Here is a 20,028-nt window from a genome sequence, read left to right as displayed (position 1 = left end):
TATTTCAAGCCGTACTGGCTCATGAGCCGCTCAAGCCTCTGTTAAACAAAATTGAGTCCATGTACCAAATAGGATTTGAAACGTTCAATATCACAGTAAAGGATACAGCAGAAGCGCAAACAATAAAGAACAACATACTCTCGGCGTGCAAAGATGGCATAACATCAGCCAGTGGCATACTGAGAGTAAAGGACGCAAGCGAATCTTTAAAAATCATCAACATTCGCGCTGTGCCGACAGAAGCGACGGACTCTGAGATAGCGATAATCCTAGCCCTCTACCAGTGCGGCAAAGTTGTTAACGTCGTAAGAGTCAATCACAGCAAAACGCAACTCCACAACGGCTACAGAAAAGTACTAATAGCCGACTACGAACCGGGCAGAATCCCACAATATCTCAAAATACGTGGATTCAATTGCAAGGTTTTTCTCCCGCCGGGAGAGCAAGCGGTTGCAATATGCAATAAATGTCTACAGCATGGGCACATTGCAAGAAACTGTGAAAACGAAATTAAGTGCCTCCACTGCCAACAAACAGGCCATAAAAGAATGGCTTGTCCGCAACTGAGGGAAAACTATCCCACGATTGCAGAGCAACGCAACGTACAAAATAACACACAAACACACGAAGAACATGTACAAATGCACGAAAAGCAGAAGAAAAAACACACGAAAGTGACGACAACAACAATGAACACATATTAAACACACCAGAAGAAGAAAACATAGAAGAACAAAACAAGGACATCAGAGAAGGAGAAGCGGAAGAACGGTTCCCTACTATTACCGAGAATGCTATTACCGAGATGGACATTACCGAGAATTCTATTACCGAGAATGGACATTACCGAGAATGGACATTACCGAGAATGAACATTACCGAGAATGGACATTACCGAGAATGGACATTACCGAGAACGGACATTGCCGAGAATGGACATTACCGAGAACGGACATTACCGAGAATGGACATTACCGAGAATGACATTGCCGAGAATGCTATTACCGAGAACGGACATTACCGAGAATGCTATTACCGAGAACGGACATTACCGAGAATGGACAATACCGAGAATGGACATTACCGAGAATGCTATTACCGAGAATGGACATTACCGAGAATGCTTTTACCGAGAATGCTATTACCGAGATGGACATTACCGAGAATGCTATTACCGAGAACGGACATTACCGAGAATGGACAATACCGAGAATGGACATTACCGAGAATGCTATTACCGAGAATGGACATTACCGAGAATGCTATTACCGAGAATAGACATGACCGAGAATGAATATTATCATATCATCGTTAAATATATATGTGATGGGCCTGACACTGTATGGCTATGGTACCGAACACAGTGGACTTGTAGACGACAAAGTAACCATAGACCATAACCAGTAACCACATTACCTACATATTCCGTACCATATTTCGTGTGTGTAATGCAGTAGCGACCAAAATTTCACCCTTCGCTGCAAATGCTGTAAGAAGCACTGGCGTAACCGATGCCGTTAGATGCTGCAGATAGGCGGTTGGGAGGATTCCTTAGTTGAAACGCTGAATATGACAAAATTAAAAATGTTTGGCACGCTGCAGCATGCGAACGGTTGCCGAGCCGTCAGCTAGATTATGAGCTTATATTTCACACTCTTCACGCTGTATGTTCTACCCCCAGCTTTGACTTCTCGTATCCAAAGGTGATATAGGATTCGTGCTGTATTTTCTCGCCCTCCTTGCCTACTCGTTACTTCTGGGGCTTGCAGAAGTAAGATACTGATGAATTTCGGATGCGCGGTATCCGCCAGCAAATCTAGTCTACACTTTGGAAAACAATCATTCGTTCAGTTGATTGGAAGTTTATTATTATATGTCAATCATGCCATATAAATACAACGAAACGAACGAAATGAAAGGCATTCTAGTTGACTTTACCTGAGAGATTCAGGTGGTGAATACGCAATAGTGATCGCCATAGATTTAGCATCACGTAAGCGTAATGAAACCTAAAATTCGCAAACTTGCAAAGCTCTGCTCCGTCCTCCGAAACCTCAGCAGGGCTCCGAAAGCTGGTGAGTTCAGTTTCAATAGACACGGCGTTACGCCGTCAGTTAAGATTATATGTCACTCTCTCCAGAAAAATTGTTGGCATGGTGCCATTCCATGTTTCCTCACAGAGTCGCTTTAAATTTTCGCTCAGTGTGACGTATTTCTTCTTTCTTGTTTGCGGTCCTTGGCCCGAGAAAATTTGAATTAAGTCCACTTTCTTTTGTATGACATCCTTCCTTCAAAAGTATGACATGTTCGTTTGCCATGTATAATAATACGCCTGAGTCTTAGGGCGGAGACAATAAAGTTGGCTGATCCGAGTGAATGCTAATCGTGTGATTGCTCTGTGTATAGTCCGAATATCAAATTTGAGAAGTCCCTCAACATTCCATAAACTATGCGTGGAAATTACGAACATTCTGATGGTTATTTTTAATATTTTTCTGATATGACGATAAGGGGGGCGCGAATTTTTTCACTATCACCAAGGGGCGTGTCTAAAAAAGTTTGAGGACCGCTGATCTATACAGCATCATGCAATAAAAAACTTACTTAATACATTCTAAAAAACTCCAAATGTTCACGTGGCACCCCCCAACCAGTATGCCGAAGCCACGATGCCATCCTTCAATGGAGTTGTTAGTCCGGTGCATCTCATCAATGGTACGTCGCCGCACGTTCCACACGCTGGGTGGGAATAGTGCCCGCCTGACACTACCTTGTTGATGGTTTGTGCTACCTAAGGCAGATATGATAATGAGAGAAATGAATGCCTATTGATAGAAACGTGCTACAGCCTACCTATATATGTATCTCGAAAATAATTAGCCAAGTCGTCGGCAATACTTGGCCAGCCATTTGCAGATGAAGTCAATATACGAAAGCAACGTTCAACATCTGACTCAGGCACAAAAGCCAGGGCCGTCAAGGACTTTACCTGTAACAAAACATCAAGTTATTATCACTTCGCGATAACGCCATTGGCTAAACAAAGGCTTGCCTGAATGGAGAAGTCGCGATCAGATATATATTGCGTTTTCAATCCTAACTCCTGCACCTTTCTTTGTATACTTTGGCTGAGATGAAACAGGCACCCCGTAATTTCCACATTAGGAAATTCATCCGAGAATGCCCGAATGGCTGCCAATTCAAAGTCGTGCATAAGGGTTGTTGGCTGCAATGAAGGCCTTTTTTGTTTCAGCACCTGTTAATAAATGTATGGATGATTATGTAGAGTAGAGCAAACTTCTAAATGTAGGCCTAGCTACTACTATATAAGCTACGGATGGTGTGAACGTGAGGTTCACGTTCGCGTTCTGTACGTGGCCTGGTGTAAATGACCATTGTTGACAGAAAACACAGCGTGAATACCAGAAAAAGCAACAACACCACATGTGCAAATAGGGCTTATTCAACTAATCATTTTTTAATTCAACGAAATTTAGATAAAGAATGCATCGATTTGAAATGTAAAATCTAGTAGGCGTACGGGAGTTGCATTGATTTGATATTGTATCATGAAAACCGAATCAAAGGATCAAATAAAGCTATACAGGAACATTTAAATAAATTAAATTAAATCAAATCATTATGGGCAATCATGAATGTCCCATGCAAAATCAGACTTAAGTGTTATGACGTCAAGCCATTATTCAATTCACTCTGCTACTGATAAAAATGAGCGGCGGCAAGGCAATCTAACTATTGGGTTTGTTCTTTTGCTAAATGACCAAGTGTAGACGGATAATAATTATTATTCCTTAAAGTAGATTATGTAAAGCACATCAAAATAACATCTTTATTTAAATGTATTTTTTTATGAAAAAGCACTAGATTTGCAGAATTATGATATAAAGAAATATACACTTGAACACTAGATCAAGTCAAACTCCAATAAATCTAGTGTAAAAACACTAGGAGTGGCATTTCTGGCGAAGAGATTTGTATAAACCCATCGAGAAGAAATCTTTGTTAAACCATACTACCTGCAGTAAATCTTTGTACATATTGACGTCTTTATGCGTCAAGAGCGCGTAAACCCCAGGAAACGTTTCACGGCCTTTTGTAAAATGTATCGTATACATCTGGCAGAATAGATTTGGCACTGTTTTAAATGTGCCGTCAGCGTGCCATTCTGTGTATCTGGTGAATAAATGAGTATTCAGCTGAAGAAAAATATCCTCTCATGAGATAGCCTATGTATCCTTGTTCCGCTACTTAGACACACGTCTGCTACAAAGTTGTTTAATCTCGCCTAAATAAAAAGCTAAATATATCCTTACTTTTCCATGTTGTCCAGTAATTCCTCGTTTGAAAATACGACATATCTCCTATTAGTGTCTGATCGTCCACTGTCATACAGCATCAAATTCACCCCTCCATCCGTTATCAAAGGACCAATTTCCAACTCTTGTATGGACTTTGGTAATGAGGGCTAAAACAAATAAAAGTATAAAATATTTCATTTTTACAAAGAGCCCAAATTATTTCTATACAGTACCACTTGGTTATTTTTGTTTCGAGTACGATTGATCGTCCGCTTTATTGTATCTTTTCTCCCCATCGCAATCGCCCCTAAGGGACTTAATTTGGCTGATGCCATAGTGGACGCATATATTTGCGATGGCGGTTCGTTGGTTTGACTGCTTCGAATTTTCATTCTAGAGCAATACAAACTGTTGGTTGATCTCAAAAATATGTTATTGCTGGATAGCGCTAATTTATAGTTTGATTTAACAACACTGATAGCATTTACTTACAGATATTGCGAGCTGCCGTTACTCGTAAAAGCATGATAATATCTGTTAAAGCACAGTAAACACTACAAAACTATAAATAACCATACCTTTGAACCACTTCTTTGGCCTCTACTGTGCCAAAACTAGCACAGTGATTATGTTCCTGGGATTGCTGTATGATGCATGGTGGATCCGACCCATTAATGACTTTCAACGAACACCGACATTTAGTTTTGTCGTAATGAGTGCAAATCCAGTACGAGACGCCCTTTGACAATTTCGTTTTCCGAAATATAAATTCACCGACGGCAATTAACATATTTCCTCGCGGGGAAAGAATAAATTTTCCAGATATATTTGGACCTGCTTGCTCCGCCATTTAGCCACTCACGTCTCTTTTAGCTTACCAACACTAGGGTTAGCAAATTCTGAAGACAAGAAATTGATTCATTCAATAAGATAGATAGGCTATAATTTCGTCAACTGAATTAATACAGCAGCGTTGAAGCCGAAAATCGTTAAAAGACAACTAGCGAATTGGATAAGCAATTCGGATCTAACTTCTATCTGATATTTGCATCTGAAGGTTGGCGCTAATTCTTCGACCCATTCTGCTGCTAATAGTGCTAATCGCGAACTATATTGTAAGCGCTCGCTTCCCACCAGAATTGGCCGGCATGATAGGTTTAACCAAGCCCTTTCGACACCTGCCCATCTTTTCATTGTGTCGCAATTTTTGTGGTGTATTCTAGTGCTGCGCAAGTGCGCAAGCTTAGTAACCATTGTTACGCCAAACATATATGTTTTACCTTTTTCGTATCGCTAGAACTTTACAAACCCGTTTCTTATTGACTCATTAAGCTTTACAATTACATACATTGTTACGTATTTTTGGGTATAGAAATCCACGTTTTCTCTCTTGTCTGCCCTTGAGACTTGAGATTCATCTACGAACCTGACGTACCAGAACTAGCAACCAGAACTAGCAAAACCCTAAACCCAATATGATGTCACTAACAATAGCCTCCTTAAATTTCAACGGAATATCAAGAAATTGGAACAGCCTGAAGAGTACAATAAAAAATAATGATTCTGACATAATCTGTATCCGAGAGTCACAGAATAGACAAACAGAAGATACATAGCTGGTGTAACCAGAATAGACATCTATTCTACGGAAACTGCCTGAACATGAATGACAAAAAGAAAAAGAGTCAAGATGAAACACGTTACTACGAAGGCACAGCCATACTAATAAATAAGAGACTCGAGATTCAATATAAAGTCAAAATAGAATTATAATTAGACACCGGGTACAAAAGATTATTTTCAAGACCATGTGTGTCGCTTGCTTTTCTACACTATATTTTTATTTACTTTTCATTCAGTGTGCATGCCTCCTCTTTACAGCGCCTATGCCAAGGTGGGTGTCCGATTTCAAGACTACGCCAAGTCCTTCCGACACCTGCCTATCTCTTCATTGTAACCTAATTTTTATGGTGTATTGAACTGATAAAAATTGATCACTGGTCAACACAATTTTTATTGACTTTGATTAAATAAATGATTTCGACTAACTTTTGGGTGCTGAATTCGAAAACGACTTCCGTTTTTCTCTATCACGTCAAGTTTTTGGGTTAGGCACCGACACATTGTCTCATAACCCACATAAAAGTACTACTTTAAAGATATTGTGTTAAACGTATCAAACGTTTCAAAAACCACAAGCAGTCGAAAGTAAATCATTTGCCATTCACTTGAGTCGTAAATCGGGATTCCCAACTCCTCCAGCAACCCATGGTAACATTAACATGCCAATGCCAGTATCACGGCACCCACCGAAAGTAGCACTACGATGAAAACGACGTTTCTCATGATCGAAAGTGATATATCTTCACTCTCTTGCCAAGTAATCTTTTCTCAATTTGCAAAGATGCTAGAAGTGCCGAATAATCCTGCGAAATATTTATTTGTCAAAATAGCAGTTTGTGAAGCCTAAAAATTGTACTTTTGCACAACGGAAATACGTATTCCTCTGTATCAATTGGTCATACTACCAAGATTAAAGAGGAGTGAAAATTCCCTCTTACATTGTATTTATTTAGTAGTAATTGCTTGTATTTCGACTTGAATGTGGACACTGGACATGCTCGTCGACTGCCGGATGGCCGGCGGGATACTGTTCGATCCACACATCAGGTCCGGCATATTTGATAGAGCGATGATCTTTTCGGTCGATCATATGATATTTGGACGACGTTGACGCGCGTGTGTTGTACTTGTGCGCTTCTGATTCAGAGGTAAAGAAGTCATTGAAGTATTCGTGGCAACGACCGCAGTGAAACTGATACCTGACCTATCGATCTCGCCTGCCGTGAATACCACCCCATTTGTGTCGCTTGCTTTTATATACTATCTATTCTTTTACTTTTCATTCATTTCTTTTACTTTTCATCCAAGACCAAGGTGGGTGTCTGATTTCAAAGACTATGCCAAGTCCTTTCGACACCTGCCTATCTTTTCATTGTATCGCAATTTTTTTGGTGTATTGAACTGATTTTTGCTAATAAATTGCTAATAAACCAATGATGATGATGATTATACCTGGGCACTGTGGGACGCTGTGTGTGCAACGCGGTACAGCACGTACGAGTTGTGTCATAGAACCCGGGCCTTGTTGCACGGCCTAGTCTAGAGACGGACGGTAACACTGGCCCAAAAAAATTCCATCACCGTAGCCTCAGTCGAAATCAGAGCTGGGAGGGCGACATAAAGCAGGAACTGCCTGTAAAGCAGAGTCAATGTCGAGGAAGTGCTACCTTCTTGTTTTAGTTCCAACATAGGCCATATCTCATTCATGTAAAATTATCAATCATCATGGTGGCTCATTAGCGCGCACAAAACTACGGGGATTACTAATTACTAACATCGATCTCGCTTTCCGCCGCCTCATTTTGTCGCTTGCCTTTTATATTCACTGCTTTACTTTTCATTCAGTGTGCATGCCTCTTTTCTACTTCGCCTAGACTAAGGTGGGCGTCTGATCTCTAAGACTTCGTCACCTTCTTATCTTTTCATTGTATCGCAGTTTTGTGGTGTTTTGAAATGATGAAAATAATATTAAACTGATACTGATATGCATCATCTAGACCGGTGGTTCTCAACCGGGGTTCCGCGAAGTATTTTCAGGGGGTACGCGAAACCTCTAAATTTGCAAAATGATTTATAACCTAATATCAGGGAAATCGTGAGGCAGTTTCGCTTTATAAGTGCAAAAGCTTCAGGACTAACATCAACAGAACGGGGTTTGATATGAAAAGTTAGAGTACTAAAAGATCAGTCAGGGTGACTTTGAAATGTTTGCGCAAAATTGGGATTTGAAGTTCGTTGTACCCGCAAAATTGTAAACAATACTTTGGGATAGAAATTACAGACTATAAATTTCTAATCCGTCCCAACAAAGTTATTGAGACCTCGCCACGAAATATATTTTCTTCTGTGATACACAATATACATAACCGCTATTCTAGATTTTCGAAAATCACTTTCTCAATATTGAGGCCATATATCGCGAATATATCCAAAGATAATCGTCGGAAGCTTTTACGCGTTAATAGTATATTCGCGACCACCTATCTCTGAGGAAACATGTTTTAGGCAGTCGTTCATATCAAATCACAGGCGTGGATTTTCAAGCCACGGCCGCGTATTTCAAGAAATGCAGCTACTGAATTCGTTTTGAAGTATTAAAAGTCCACCGAATTACGATATATATCATGGTGATATTTCAGGAAAATACAGTTTTTCCGGTTTAGCACTCTCACAGATAATGTGTGCACAAGACTGATGAGGGTTGCATGATAATTGAGCAAAATTTGACTATACCTTGAGTCCATAAGCGCGAAGTTTCAGCCTAATGCTGGTGCCCGGCGTTTATCTTGATCTCCCAACGTCATACCATAAACACTCCTTGTAAGTGCACTTATCACTTCATTTTCAACGTGTTCTCGTAACATCACTCATTTTTTAACATACGTAAAACAATGATGGAAATTTCAAAGGTTTCGTAAAAACGGGTGTAACAGTCGAAAATTGCGATTTTTCAAACGACTATTCCAAGCCCGATCGGTTCGGTTAGTCTGTGCAGCAAATGGGGAGATCGCTTATCGCGTCGACACCCTCGGGTGGCCTCTGGGACGTGAGGTCGCCGAGCATTAGTGCGCCAAAGTGTATTGTCGGTAGTGTCCATTCTCGGTAATGGTCATTCTCGGTAATAGCACTCTCGGTAATGTTCATTCTCGGTAATGGTCATTCTCGGTAATGGTATTCTCGGTAATAGCCATTCTCGGTAATAGCTTTCTCGGTAATAGCCATTCTCGGTAATAGCCATTCTCGGTAATAGCATTCTCGGTAATAGACATTCTCGGTAATAGTAATCTCGGTAATAGCCATTCTCGGTAATAGTATTCTCGGAATTGTCCATTCTCGGTGATGTCCATTCTCGGTATTGTCCATTCTCGGTAATGTCCATTCTCGGTATTGTCCATTCTCGGTAATGTCCATTCTCGGTATTGTCCTTCTCGGTAATAGCATTCTCGGTAATAGCATTCTCGGTATTGTCCGGATACGCGGAAGAACACACTCCAGGTGACCTCCAAATACTGGAGTCACCTGAAAGTGACGAAAACAAAACCCCATACGCGGCAGGAGAGTCAATATGGGAAGACATCTCCCAGCATACAATAAAAGACAGCACGCAAATACCTACGCCAACTTCACCACCCTTGCAATCAAGGCGAAGGGCGATGTCGAGCACTGTACCACACAGAGTGAGCGCGAATGACTTGAAAAACCTGCAGGCGTCTCCAATTAAGCGCATAAGGAGCAACAGCTCGGAGGAAAACTTCGAAGTCCAATTAAACAAAAACAGGCCACCAGTTCCGCCGAAACCCGCAAGCAAGCAACGCAAGAAAGGCGTGGGGGAACAAGACCTGGTAAACCTCTTTAAATCCTAAAATTCGGCGTCCCACCAACATCTATCTTATCAATAAACATAAATGGAATGCAGACACACTGGAACAGCTTCCAAGCCTACCTAAAGGCAAAGGGAGCCAACATTGTGTGCGTCCAGGAGACTCATAAAATCAAAAAACATCAAATCACTACCTGGGCAGAAAAGCAAGGCTACAAAATATTTCTAAACACACTGGACAGAGACGACAAATGGACACCAGAAGACGAACAAGGCCCTAAACATTACTACCAAGGAGCAGCGATCCTAATACAGGAATCCTGGCTCCCTGACTCTTCAAAAACACAGCACGATACCATCATACCGCGTCGCGCTCAGCAACTAATCATACACCTGCAGCACGAAGAGACAATAGCAATCACGAATGTGTACGCTCCACCATCGGGCAAACACAAACAGTTAGAATTCTACAAGGAGTTGACGAGTAAGCTAGAACATCAAGACGCACCAACATACCCCATTATCCTAGGGGACTTCAATATTGTAACAAAAGCAATAGACGTTGAGCGCCCAGACGCGTTCACCGAAGTTCCGGCATCGACCGTCTGGAAACAATACATAAAAACAAACAACGTTACGGACACATTCAGGTGGAACTTCCCGAACACAAAAGTATACACGACGAATGCGCCAAAAAACAAAAGGAGAGTCGACCGAATTTATACAGGAAAAAACTTGCTAGGAGACGTGAAAAACATAGCATACCAGATAAACCCGATCTCAGACCACACACATTACGTGGAATTGATCCTCAAGCCAAAACACCTAGAAAAATGGGGAAAGCCTAGCTGGAAAAACAACACGGCACACTTTAACCATCAAGAATACATAGCGCACATACGGAACGAAATTAAGATGTTCGAGCTAGAGAAAGCTCTTTATCCCAACATAGGACAATGGTGGGACGCCCTAAAAAACAAAATCAGAATAACATCGATACAATACGGCATAGAGCAAAAACAAATAGAAACGAAAGAAATAAGCCAAAAAAAGAAACTACTACAGAACCCAAATATAACAAACGAGAAGAGAAACAAGCTAATCAAGGAGCTGAAAATCCTAGAGAAGGCAAAAATAGATTTCCTGATGAAGTCAGAATACAAAAATAACATGGAAGACCAAGAAAAGCCAACGAAACAGTTTTACGAACAATTGAAAGTAAAACAAAAACAAAAATGCATCACGGAGCTCACCGACACCAACAAAGAGCCATTACGAGGGAAAAACAACATCCTTACTCACGTACATAAATATTACCACAACCTATGGGGCATTGCGCACAACGCACCCAAAGGGAGCATCAAAGATATGGTAAATGAACTCGAAAAGGAAATCCCTCCGGACCAACGATCACAACAAGATCAAATAATAACAGAGGAAGAAATAAAAATTGCGCTACGCTCCCAAAAAACCTCAACAACACCTGGACCGGACGGACTCTCGCCAGAATTTTACTCCACATTCTTCGGGACCCTTAAAAACAGTCTCCTAGAAATCTATAACAATGCGCTATGCTTCACAAGCATACCAAAGACGTGGGGGGAATCGCACGTAGTACTGATTCCGAAAAAAGGAGACATGTTATGCCTCGACAACTGGCGGCCAATATCGCTCTCGAATTGCGATTACAAAATAATGGCGAAGATCATGGCTAACAGGATTAAGGAATCCATGCCGCATATAGTAGGAACGTCTCAAAAATGCTCGGTCCCGGGACGTCAGATATCTGACGTCCTGAGGAACGTGGCCACAGTGAAAGAGTTAACAGAGCAAAGAGGAACACCCCTGCTCATCACCAATTTTGATCAAAAAAAGGCGTTTGATATGGTGTCTCAAGAAACCCTTTTCACCATCATGGAGCATTTCAAGTTCGGGAAGAAAATCACCGATTTAATAAAGCACCTGTATCAAAACTCATACAGCAGAATCGTAATAAACGGCGCGATGACAGAGAAAATCACCATCAAAAGGGGCATCCGCCAGGGATGTCCGCTAAGCACATATTTATATGTCTTAGCGGCAGAGCCCCTGGCGGAAAGGATCCGTAGGAACAAACTTATCACTGGAATTAAATTAGGCAGCAAAACCATAAAATTAAATTAGGCAGCAAAACCATAAAAATCGAGCAGTACGCGGATGATATTACAATCCTTTGCACTAACTACGAATCTGTAAAACAGACCATACTAGAATTCGAAAAACTAAAACAAACCACTGGACAAGAACTAAACATAAACAAAACCGAAATCCTTGAAATGAACTCACCGAAAGACGACAACATCTACCAAAACCTGACAAATCTAAGAAAACCTACGATCAAAATACTTGGCCAGCAAATTGGCAAGAACCAAAACAAACTAAATTGGGACAAGGTGATACAGAAAGTAAACCAAGCATGTATCAGCAACAACAGAAGAAATTTAACTTGGTACGGAAAGAAAATTATCATCAATACCATCATAGTCCCAAAGGTTCTGTACCAGGCAAAAACGTGCCCCCCAAACGAAAGCACTGTCACCAAACTGAACAACCTTATATGTAAATTCATGTGGTCGCCCAAGAAAATAGAGGTCATCAGACGAAACACAATGATGAGAGCCGCCAAGGAGGGGGGCTTTGACCTCCCCCATATCGCCAGCAAAATACAGGCATGTAGAGTAGAAAAGATCAAAATCATCGCAGCAATGAAGGAGCCAGACCAGTTCTGGCACCACCACGCGTTATACATTCTTGGATCTCAAACAAAAAAAATCAACCCGGAACTACAAAACATCAGGGGTCCCAGGAGAGACCTCTTAAATGAGGAGTGGAGAGAGCTATTGGACACCAAGAGGTCCTTGGCCTGGACACAAGAGCAGTGGACAGAAGCCACGCAGAAACAAATATACGGGGCTCTGAGGAACAAGAACACGCAGCCAAACCCCGACACCCCCCAGGCACAGTGGGCTAAGATTCTCCACGACCAGCCTGGGGAGGAACACTTGGTAAAAAACAGTGAAAAAATCGCGAGTTATAGAGCCGCGCATGAGGGGTATCTATTCGGGGCAACCCGAATAAAACACAACATCCTCACGACCAGGACGGGCGGATTGGCAAGGCTGCACTGCAGACAGTGTGGACACCACCAAGAAACCGCTGCCCACATTCTGTGGGAATGCGGTGCAGCCAAACCAATCCTAGACCTCCTCGAAAACCTCCTCAGAAAAAACGGAAAGAGAACACCTCTGCAGAGAGAGAACATAATTCTTGGAAAACCCACTGAAATTAATCAAAAACAAACAAAATTTATAACCACGCTTTACAAAACACAAATGCTCAAACACAGACTAGAACTGGACAGAACCAACGAAAACGAATATGACAAAACCAATTTGGCGAAAAATATATACAAAAAAATCACAGCAACAGCAATAAAAAGACTCGCAGCCAGAACCCTGCTCTGCAGCGAGTTAAAAAACCTTAATAACAAGATCTTGGAGGAAACACCGTAAAACGTATGCCCAAATGGGTTCCAAACGAAAGTTTAGGCAATCCAACGACAACCTAAAGGAGAAAATTGGGCAAAATCCCTTCTGGGGAGGAGGGAGGGGCCGAATCAAAAGCCCCAAACCGCGTGCGACAGGTGGGAAGCTACTTGCCCACAAACGAAGTACGCCAAACCTACCTATACTCCATCCATTGAAGTGTTTGGTTGTAATATGGTCTACAATGAAGATCCTATACTTATATACAACGAAGATGTACCCAAAACCCCCAGACCGTAGCAGGGCTTATATCAGATGAGTGAAGCCCTGCGAAAGTCTGGGTATCCATAGAGCCGCAAAAAAAAAAAAAAGGTTGACGCAATATTGATTGTGTTAAGTACGTAACGGCTATTTCCAGGTATAAAGATCTTCAATTGAGCCGCTGTGGCCGTTGTAGTTACCGTAAACGTTAGATAAGTTTCGTTATACCTAGGTTTAATTTCTCTTTTACTTAGGCTTATTTCTCCTACCTCCTTCTTCATCGCCGGATTTTCCTACTTCTACTTCGAGTCTCCTTCAGACTCACCCCTCCTCCCTCGTCGAGACTTGACTCCTCTTCCCGAGTCGAGTCTCGAAGGAGTCTGTATCTACCTCTACTAGAGCTTGACTCGTCTTCGTGAGTCAACTCTAGTTAGAGTCTTTCCTCTTGTAGTCCTGACTCGTCTTCGTGAGTCAGGACTTGTTGAGTCTATTCTTCAGAGACTTGACTCTCTCTCGAGAGTCAAGTCTCTACTTTACCTTATTCTCTCCCGCGCCTTTCGCTTAAGGCGACGGGAGCCTGTCTGCTACCTTTGGACTAATTAGAAAAGCGCTACGACACCGCCTAGTCGGCGTCCGTATAGCTCTTTGCGTAGCGAAACCGGCGTATCGGTCTTCGCAAAGCACATAGGAACTAAACAAAGCGCGCTTCAACAAACAGACAGCAAACTCTGCTACAGCTATCCTTTTCCGATAGCCTACAGGCTAAGCGGGACATGGACATAGACGGTAGACCACGCTCCTTGGACGCTACCGTTCCTGAGAATACAAATACACAACAGGTGCTCGCTGCGATTATAGAATGCAGCGAAACGAAGCACCTAAACGCGCAGATAGAGTCTGTCTACCAGATAGGCCCTACTACCTATAATATCACGATCAAAAACAACGATGAGATGGCAAAAACAAAGAACGACCTCCTGCTTGCATGGCAAGACGGCCTGTCAATAGAAACAGGACTAATACCCTTTGCAGAGGCTTCAACGCCATATGAAAGCATCAACGTAAGGGCGGTTCCAACTGAAGCCTCTGACAGTGAAGTGAAAGACGAGATACATAAACATGACTGCGGCACAGTCATTAAAATGATCAGAGTAAATCACAGAGGTAGTGAAATCCATAACGGATACCGAAGACTAATGATCAAAAATTATAAAAGAGGCAAGCTACCACCGGTCATAAAGATTAGAAAGCTGTGGTGCAAGGTTTACCGGCCACCCGGTGAATATGCACCTCAGTGCTATAATTGTCTTCAATCCGGTCACACGGCAAGAAACTGCAAAAGCCCGGTAGTTTGCATGGAATGCAAAACCCCAGGCCATAGACGCCAAGAATGCCCCATCTTGAAACAAGAGTACTCTACAGCTCAGGAAGCTGGGAAAGCTGAGGAGCATAACATGACCAGTGAGTCTTCCTCCGAAGGCAACCTGATCATAGGCGAGGAACCAGATGTAGAACAAGCAGAAGGGGAACAAGAAGAATACATAGATAATGACGAAAACTCAGAACAGAGTAATGAGAATAACGAGAAAGAAGGGACGGATAGACCGAAAGACGGTGCAACTACAAGACATGTAGCATCCTTTTCATCACAGACGTCCGTATGGACAACAATGTCTGATACCACAACCGCAACACCAGAACCGAGGACACCGGCACACACAAGGCTGCCGAGTGTCCCGGAAACCATGTCTGAATACACCTTCCGTAATAATATACCGGCATCGCCAATAAAAAGGCGGAGTGAAGAAAGTCCTGAAATCAGGATGGCGAGTAAAAAGTCAACCGCACTTAGGCCAACATTCACAAGCACCACAAGGAGAGATGCAAACACCACTTCGGCATCACCTTCAGCTCCTTCGAAGAAATAAACCTGCCATTGTCAATTTTGACGATCAACGTAAACGGATTAGACGTACACTGGAATCTGATAAAACAATTCATGAAAACTGAGAAAGTAAACGTGTATTGCGTACAAGAAACGCACGAAATCCAAAGGAATGCCGTTACAAAATGGGCCGAAAAACATGATCTTGAACTATACACCAATTGCCTTGAAAAAAAACGACGCGTGGGTCAACCAACCGACAAAGTTGTATTACCAAGGAACCCTTATATTCATTAGGAAAGAGTGGTTGCAGGACATGGACGTACACCATGAAATCCACGTCCCGCACAGACTACAAAGTGTCACGATAAGCACAAAAGACCAGAAACATGTGGTTAGTATATATAATGTCTACGCACCACACACCAACATAAAACTCCAAGAACAGTTTTACGACGAAACCATCCAAGCTATCCAACAACAGCAGGGATCGATTATCGTGGCAGGAGATTTTAACATGGTGACATCAATCAAGGATGTAGAACACACCAGTAACTTTAGGCTCTCTCTAGTAGCAGCCAAGTGGCGCAACTTTACCACCGAAAAAGACCTCCACGATGTATTTCGTTGGCGAGAGCCAGAAAAAAGAATATATTCTATCAACAAGCCGTTAACTCTAGGAGGATAGACCGCGTCTATATGACGAAGAACCTCTGCATAAACACCAGAAAATGCGAATATAAAACGAACGCCGTCGCAGACCATACCTACTTTCAGAAGATCGTGATAACACCTAAAAAACAAAAAGGGTTATGGATCAACAATACGTCACATTATCAAAACCAGGAATTTCAGACCATCATAAAAAACCTTTTTACAGAACACTCTTTGGAAAAAGCGAAATACGGAAGCCTACAATTGTGGTGGGATGAATGGAAAGAAAAAATGAAAACAGTCTCCATCCAATTTGGCCAAGAAAAACAAAAATTGGAAAACAAACAAAGAGACCACTGGGTAAAACTAATAGAAAATCCCACCACAACACCAGATGAACGGCAACAAATCACGAAAAACCTAAAACAACTGGAAAAGGACAAACTAACATTCCTCATGAAAATACACTATAAAGATCAATTAGAGAAAGAGGAAAAACCGACGCATTCGTTCTATACCAAATTAAATAACAGACGGTCTCAGAAAGTAATAGATGCGGTCACGGAGGAAGACGGCAGACGGGTAGAGAAGAAGGAGGAGATTCTAAACGCCACCTGGGGGTTTTACAACAAACTCTGGGGGTCAAACCCACACAGGACCGGAGGGAGACAGGAAAAAACTTATAAATTCCATAAACAAAGCCCTTACAGAAGATCAAGCGGAGCTCCAAGACTCCACCATCACGGAGCAAGAAATAGAACGGGCAGTGAAAGAACAGACCTCAAACAAATCCCCCGGTCCAGATGGCATATCAGCCGAGTTTTATAAAACTTTTTTTGGACTAGTTAAAGGCGACCTATGGCAGCTGTATAATAACGCTATCCTTTTCGGAACAATATGCGATTCCTGGGGAACCTCAGCGGTAAAACTTGTTTAAAAAGGGCGACCCACAACACCTTGAAAATTGGCGCCCAATATCCTTAACGAATGTCGACTACAAGATCCTTTCGGAAATTCTCGCCAACCGAATAAGGGAGTTTATTGGAGAAATTATCGGAGATACGCAAAAATCAGCTATCCGCGGTAGACAAATGACGGACATACTGAGAAACGTGCGATCAATTAAAGAATACACAGAATCAAAAAATATCCCAGTCGTCATAGCCAATTTCGACCAACGAAAGGCTTTTGACCTTATATCACATCAACTGCTATTTGAGATCATGGAAAAATTTAACATGGGAAGTAAAATCACCAAACTCATAAAAACAATATATGAAAACTCAACCAACAGGATATACATAAATGGGGCTAGCACAAAAAACATCCACGTAAAAAGGGGCCTTCGACAAGGGTGCCCCCTCAGTACCTATTTGTACTCCATCGCAGCCGAACCAATAGCCGAACGCATAAGGGAAAATCCGAACATCCGGGGTATCAAAATCGGAAAACACGCAACAAAGCTCCAGCAATATGCGGACGATATTACAACGACGACCAAGGACTTTGAATCAGTCCTACATGTTTACAAGGAATTCGAATTATTAAAAAGAGCCACGGGGCAAGAATTAAACGAAAATAAAACGGAAATCCTTGCCCTTAATAATCCGAAAGATAAATACATAGCGGGACATTTCCAAAACCAGACCAAATTAAAAATAAAAATATTGGGCCAACATTTTGGTGAAAAACAGGAAAACGAAGACTGGGAAAAGACGATACAGACCATTCGAGGGCAACTCCTCGACTTCAGAAAAAGAAATTTAACATGGTACGGAAAACAGTTGGTATTAAACACAATCATAGTACCCAAAATAATAAACAAGATGTATCTAGCACCCCGTCTATGGAAATATCAACCACCATGAACAGGCTTTTTTTTGAATTTGTGTGGTACCCCGAAAAGATGGAGATGGTGTCTCGGAAAACCCTTATCCGGCAGAAAATCCAAGGCGGAATGGCGATACCGCATATCCAGTCCAAGATAAAAGCTGTCAAGGCGGAAAAAGCCAAAATATTAGCCGTCATAAAAAACCCGACGGAATTTTGGCACTTCCATGCCCTATACTGCCTGGGCCCAACTATAAAAAAATGGAACAAGGCCCTGTTTTCAAACAGCATGCCTCACAAAACGATGCTTCCGAAGGAATGGAAAGAAATCGAAAAAACGAAACTCTGAGCTGGCCCCTAGAAAAACTGAAGGAAGCCACTCAGAAACAACTCTATCAGGCCATTAAAGCTAATTTTGAAAATAAATATTCGGGCCCTACCCCCCACTCAAACATCGAGTGGGGAAACATCCACTTCCTAACAGGAAGTGTAGAACGGATTATAACCAACAAAGAAAAAATCACGTCCTTCAGAGTAGCGCACGAGGGATACCTCTTCGGCGCGAAAAGAAAGACAAAAAATATCCTGTACGACAAATACGGGAAAATAGCTAAAACCAAATGCCGACACTGCGGCCACACGGAGGAAACGGCACGACATATTGTATACGAGTGCCCCGCCGCCCAAGAAATTCTGAAAAAACTCCAAAACTATATTCGAGACCAAAAAGGAAACCGCATAAAAATAACAGAAGATCACGTGATTAATGGAAAAGAAACGGAAGAAAGAAAAAACCAAGCAGGGGTGATTCTGGCTATATACAAACAAAAAATAACCCAAAACCGAATAAAACTGGAATTCGAAAACGACAAACCACCAAATATGCAAAATGTAGTAACGGAGATCCTCCAAAAAACGTGTGGCACGCTCCGGCAAAGATTGAAAATACTCCAAGATCTTGACGAAGAAATGAAAGACTTGACAAATAAACTAGAAAAAGCATAGTGTCTGCTACACATGCAAAAGAAGAAAATAGGAAGAAAACTAAAAACTCTGGTTGGTATGTTGGGTTCCAAGATAAACCTTGGTCAATCCAAACGCCAACCAAAAATAAAAATTAGAAAAAACTTGTCCTGGGGAGGAGAGGGAGGCAACCCAAAGACTCCCCAACCGCTCGCGTCCGGCGGTTAGCTTTTCCCACACAAATGGAAATACTGCCGCTTCAAGCCCGACGCAGCTATTGGAGTATTTGGTTGCACTGAGGTACATGAGATCAGCCATCGCGAACAAAAACAAAGAAAAATAGGTATATTTAATTTCAACTGAGTTATTTAATTTGAATATAACATACAATAAAACCCCCAGACCGTAGCAGGGCTTATATCAGATGAGAGAAGCCCTGTGAAAGTCTGGGCTTCCGGAGAGCCGCAAAAAAAAAAAAAAAAAAAGGTTGACGCAACATTGATGGCGCAAGCTGCAAAGTATTCACGCCAACAATAGAGAAAAGAGCGCAGCCCCAAAAAACTTGCACAAGGTGCAATAGAAAAGGACATCTGGCTACGCAATGCAACCTTGCATATTGTAGCCAATGTGAAAAAACAGGGCACACAAGAGAACAATGTGAGGAGCTTGAGAAAGAGTTTCCAGCATTGGGAAATCCACAGAAACAAATAGTAAACAAAGAATCAAAGAAGAACCCGACCTCTGAAGTCGAATCAGAGGAACAAGAAAAAGAACAAAACAACAAAAATGTAATAAACGAAATGAGCGAAGAGGTGGCAGAACACCTAACCTCCTCTTCATGCGATTCAGAGTCGGAAGAGGAAAGAGAAACCGATGATAGTGATGCACAAGGAAAAGGAGCTAGCAACCAAGAAGATGGCTTTGCTCTAGTGCAGTGCTTTTCAACCTTTTTGAGCTCCGTTCGCACTTTTTTTGTAAAATAAATTTCATTCGCCCAAACTAATCGAAAATCGTTATACAAAAAGAAGATGAAGATAGATAGGCCTACGTAACAATGGTTTTGTTCAGATGTGCAAAAAATTGGCTACTATGTAGCTTAAGCTATCAAGTGTCTCATTAAAAAGGCAACTTTTTTCGCTCGTTTTGCTT

General features: G+C 41.9%; 3 protein-coding genes across 4 annotated transcripts in view; 1 reads left to right on the top strand and 2 right to left on the bottom strand.

Moving 5' to 3' along the window:
* LOC145456510 (uncharacterized) overlaps positions 1-20,028 on the top strand; it is a 487,292-nt gene that overhangs the window by 76,346 nt on the left and 390,918 nt on the right. The gene's annotated exons all lie outside the window — the stretch shown is intronic.
* Positions 1-20,028, bottom strand: part of LOC145456519 (protein arginine N-methyltransferase 1-like) — a 340,886-nt gene that overhangs the window by 287,829 nt on the left and 33,029 nt on the right. The gene's annotated exons all lie outside the window — the stretch shown is intronic.
* Positions 1,847-9,415, bottom strand: LOC145456516 (uncharacterized). 2 transcript variants are annotated; one of them, XM_080334652.1, is made up of 8 exons: positions 4,898-9,415; positions 4,553-4,712; positions 4,335-4,486; positions 4,038-4,194; positions 3,053-3,256; positions 2,854-2,989; positions 2,605-2,791; positions 1,847-2,288 (listed from the first exon to the last, which is right to left on the bottom strand). In XM_080334652.1, exons 1-8 carry the CDS (start codon positions 5,167-5,169, stop codon positions 2,111-2,113), a joined length of 1,446 nt encoding a protein of 481 aa, XP_080190778.1. In that variant the 5' UTR covers positions 5,170-9,415; the 3' UTR covers positions 1,847-2,110. The 2 variants fall into 2 exon arrangements, with proteins under 2 accessions (XP_080190778.1, XP_080190779.1); XM_080334653.1 differs by having other exon boundaries at positions 2,115-2,284.

The sequence above is a fragment of the Botryllus schlosseri genome, chromosome 14 (genome assembly GCF_051294905.1).
Source record: "Botryllus schlosseri isolate E-star chromosome 14, Bs_hap1, whole genome shotgun sequence".
In the NCBI taxonomy this organism is placed as follows: Eukaryota; Metazoa; Chordata; class Ascidiacea; order Stolidobranchia; family Styelidae; genus Botryllus; species Botryllus schlosseri.
The sequence above is the reverse complement of the archived record's forward strand: the minus strand, read 5'-3'. Positions and strand labels throughout refer to the sequence as shown.

Bases quoted from the DNA above. Each gene is read 5' to 3' on its own strand.
- LOC145456516 (XM_080334652.1), bottom strand. From the start codon at position 5,169: ATGGCGGAGCAAGCAGGTCCAAATATATCTGGAAAATTTATTCTTTCC. The intron at 2,792-2,853 runs GTAGGCTGTAGC...TATCTGCCTTAG, and splicing joins TTTTCGAGATACATATATAG to GTAGCACAAACCATCAACAA. The intron at 2,289-2,604 runs GTAAGTTTTTTA...ATACTTTTGAAG, and splicing joins AGTTTTTTAGAATGTATTAA to GAAGGATGTCATACAAAAGA.